The following is a 3,958-nucleotide window of genomic DNA, read 5'->3' as shown; positions in this document are numbered from 1 at the left end:
GGTCGCGCGCGCATGCCGCCCGTGCGGCTATGCTCTGGGCTGAGAGGACCGCGTGGGAGAGTGAGTGAGAAAGAGGGGCAAGGAGAAAGGGAAGAGTAAGGGAGAGAGGGGGCGTCTGACCCACCGTCGTGTTTCGCGGCGCCTCACCCTGACCCCCACCTTCGCCCCACCCCACCTTCCCGGTGACAGAAGCTCCTTAGCGAGCCACGGCGCGGCTCCTTGGCAAATCTGATTAGCTGCGTCTGGCGGCTCCGGATGTTTAATCCGGGGCGGATCTCATCTGAACGCGCTCTCAATTGCTGGCGGCCTGCCAGGTCGCTCCCCACCCCCAAGTCCTCTGTCCCTATATCTCTCTGTCTCTGTTTCTCTCTCACACACTTTGAAGAATTGTTCTATTCAGTTGAGTATATCTTTGGAGTTGTCAATTTTTATATGTGAGAAATGACCAACCACCACACGTTATGTGTCCCAAAATAAACACTAAATCTAATTGTATTTGATACACAAAACCCACGGCATTTAAATACATTGCGGTTGAGACAGTCTTTGGGGACTTGTCTGACATAATATTGGGTTAGTTGTCACGACCCTCCCTCGCGGGCCTATTCAGACACCTGGTGTGACCCTGTTCCTTTACTTACGTGCTCGGCCCTGGGCTGGCTGGAGGCCCTGCTGCCGCAGCCCTGCTGGGTGCAGCCCGGCACATTGCATGGCCTGGAGGAGGATCGCTTCATCTGCTGTACGCCCGAGGGCCCCGGCTGCGGCTGGTGCTGGCAGCCCGACGGGCCCGGCTCGCTCTGCAACACACACACAAAAAAAAACATTTATTCACCACTTTTATGATAATACTCTCTTGTATAGCCCTGCTCCTTCGCGCGCAAGCACGCGCACAAAAAAAGGAGGAAAATCAGTTGAATGTTGTGCAATTTATCTCGACAGTTGAAAAGAAACGCGAATAAGAAAAGGGACGCGCCAAAGTCCGCCTTGGCCGGCTTTCTGCTCGGCCTAAGAGGTTTCTTTCTACGGCCGAGAGATGGAGAGAGGGACGAGAGAAGGGAAAAGAGAAAGAGAGAGAGAGAGACAGAGGGAGAGACCCCGGGGTGTTAGGAGGCCTCGGTGGAATTCCCTCAGATCAGCGCCCCTAACAAGCGACCATTGTACGTCCAGAGAGCAGTCGGGGCGTGGCGGGGCGGAGCGTTGCGTGGCGGGGCGGGGCGGGGCGTGGCGGGGCGTGGCGGCGGGAAGAGCCGAACGGGGTGCCGTTAGAAGTGCCGACCAGTCATGGACTAATGCAGCGCGAAACAGACAGTTCACTTCCAAACATTTACATGTAAGTTTTTCGTACTTCGTTGAATTCTTTTAACCTTTTACGGAATAAAAATGACGATAATTAGTTGGTTTTTCCTTGCTGTTTCCATTAAGCCCGAATAATGTTCACAAAGCGCGAGAGAAACAATTATGGCAAAAAATAACCATTCAAAGTCCCATCGGGACGCAAAGTCTCCACTCCACTTGTCCCTCGGGACCTGCGTCCGCCCGCCATGCCTTGCCTCGCCCCTTGCATCCAAGAAGCTGATCCCCACGCGCCCTGCTCGCCCAACGGACCCACTCACGAGCAAACACACACACGCACAGCCGACAAACTTCCGGTCCCTACTTCCGGTCTATACACAGCCCAGCCCGCTGCCAGCTGCATACGCCCAGTATAAATCGCAGGAAGAGCCATATGCGAACGTGCGAATCCGGTTCATATGACTCGCAGAGGGGCGGCGTGTGGCAAGGCAAGAGAGAGAGGGGGAGGGAGAGAGGGAGAGAGGGAAAGAGGGAGAGAGGGAGGGAGAGAGGGAGGGAGAGGGGGAGAGAGGGAGGGAGGGAGGAAGAGAGGCAGGCAGGGAGTGTGGGAGAGAGGGGCAGAGAGAGAGAGAGAGAGAGGGGGGGGGGGCAGAGAGGATAAGGTTCCCTCACATACCCTTTTCAATTTTTCCCTCTTTCCTCCATTCAATTTCGCCTCCTAGACCTCCCAGCGGTAGACGCTATCCGACTTTAGAGGTCCAGCTTTCGTGATGGAGCACGTGGCTCGGCATCTGGCGGGCGGCCCGACGGCAACCTCAAGCGCCCGCGGACTCGGGGGTAGGCAACCCGGCGGCCCGCTGAGCTGCACGATCCTCCCTAACAGCCCCTGCAGGCGCTCCATGGAGCCTGCACCCAAAATGAAAAGGGACAATTTTGTTCCTAAAATAAAGAAAGTTTAGTGGTACATTCCGACCGAATGCAACCTCGTTCCAAAAACTGGGGACAAGTTCAAGAACAGGATTCCATCCGATCTGAATGTGCACAAACGTCGGCTTTGGGAACAAAGTTGTCCCTTACCATTTAGAGTGTGGAGCTCAGCACCGGCATCACGCCGGTACCCGCTGGCGCGTCGCAAATCGCACTCCCCCTCCTTCTTTCACCCCTATTTGCTTCAATACCTCGGTAGGGTAGAGGAGAGGGGGGGGGGGCAGGGGCGAGGATGCTCTGGCGGACGCTCCGCTCTGGCGGACGCAGGGAGGAGCCGCCGTTCCGTTTTACAACAGGGTTGGTGGCGGCTATTCGGAGGTTAGCAGCTCCCGCTCCTCCGCAAGCGCCGCTGCGAGCAAAGCGCGCTCTGGTGTTCTTCTTGATGGCCTCCCCGACGCGCCCCGCTGCAGGCGCTGCAGGCGCGCGCACCGCACCGCCACCAAACTCCCGCGCGCGCTTCATAACGGCCGCCGTGTTCATCATGGGGCCGAGAGGTTGGAGAGAGGGAGAGCGAGAGAGAGAGAGAGAGAGAGAGAGAGAGAGAGAGAGACAGAGAGAGAGAGACAGAGAGAGAGCGAACGAGCGAGAGCGAGAGCGACACGTGTAGAAACGGTCAAAGTTGGCGTCTCGAATCTCGAACAAACCAAAATAGTCGGTGGTGGTGACCATTATGATACGGCACGGAAGAAGAAGAAGAAGAAGAAGAAGAAGAAGAAGAAGAAGAAGAAGAAGAAGAAGAAGAAGAAGAAGAAGAGAACACCACCACTAAAAGCCTGCTCCTGCAATCGACGTATAGATGCGCTAGAGGCATTTCGCAGCCGGCCATGCTGTTCGCTCACAAGTCGGAAACAGGGGATGCTCCTCTTTGGAGTACGAGATTCGCCAATCAGTGAGTTTCGGCCTCTGCTCACACTCGGCCACTCACACAAACAAACACCCGCACGCACGCACGCACACACACACACACACACCCCCCCTGGAAACTCTAGAAGGGCAGGTGCCCACTCTGAGACGTTAACCGAGTTTAAAAGTCCCCGCGGAGGGCCGGCCCGGCAGTACGAGCCGGCAGGAAGAGAAGGGGAGTTATGCCGTCCAAATGAACAAACACGATTAGTTGAGAGAGAGCGGCCACAACTGCAATCGAAACAGCGAGCCGGGCCCAGTGTTGGAAGCGACACCACTAGAAATCACGGAGCGAGGATTCTTCCCGCTCTAGATTAAAGCGACTGTTTAGAAAATCTCACTCAAATATCACCACAGTTGCGGGCCGTATCATCTCAATTATTTGACCTGGCATAATAAATTTTGATTTCAGCCACGGCTAAAGAATCTCACTCAGTGACGATTTTGAAACCTTGCCCTATTTGAGTTTGAGGATTTAAAATGTAAATCTGACATAATCAGATCGACGTTTCGAATACTAATTATAACCACGTGTCCAGGTGATAATACCTGTAAGTGTACTGCTGCCAGTAGTAAACTCAAAACGCATCAACTACTGGTGCCTCAGGAATTTTAAGACAGAAATTGCATTCCCATAGTCAACAAAGTCTAGTCCCGAAAACCTCTCTGGGACATCACGGTTGGGATGTGGGACGTCCCTCAGTACGCCCAAGTGCAACATATTTTAGAGACTGGGCAGAAGATCAGCACCTCCCACCCCCACCAGTGCGTCATG

At 54.7% G+C, this 3,958-nt stretch overlaps 1 protein-coding gene across 2 annotated transcripts in view; it reads right to left on the bottom strand.

Annotated features, from left to right (window-relative positions):
* The window catches only part of LOC113202591 (atrophin-1-like), a 117,733-nt gene that overhangs the window by 58,993 nt on the left and 54,782 nt on the right, over positions 1 to 3,958 (bottom strand). For both annotated transcript variants that reach the window (XM_052267624.1, XM_052267625.1), the window contains exon 4: positions 642 to 797. In XM_052267624.1, the coding sequence (XP_052123584.1) occupies positions 642 to 797 (156 nt within the window). The remainder of the gene's footprint in view (positions 1 to 641; positions 798 to 3,958) is intronic.

This window comes from Frankliniella occidentalis, unplaced genomic scaffold (genome assembly GCF_000697945.3).
Source record: "Frankliniella occidentalis isolate FOCC.00 unplaced genomic scaffold, Focc_3.1 Scaffold56, whole genome shotgun sequence".
Lineage (NCBI taxonomy): Eukaryota > Metazoa > Arthropoda > Insecta > Thysanoptera > Thripidae > Frankliniella > Frankliniella occidentalis.
The sequence above is the reverse complement of the archived record's forward strand: the minus strand, read 5'-3'. Positions and strand labels throughout refer to the sequence as shown.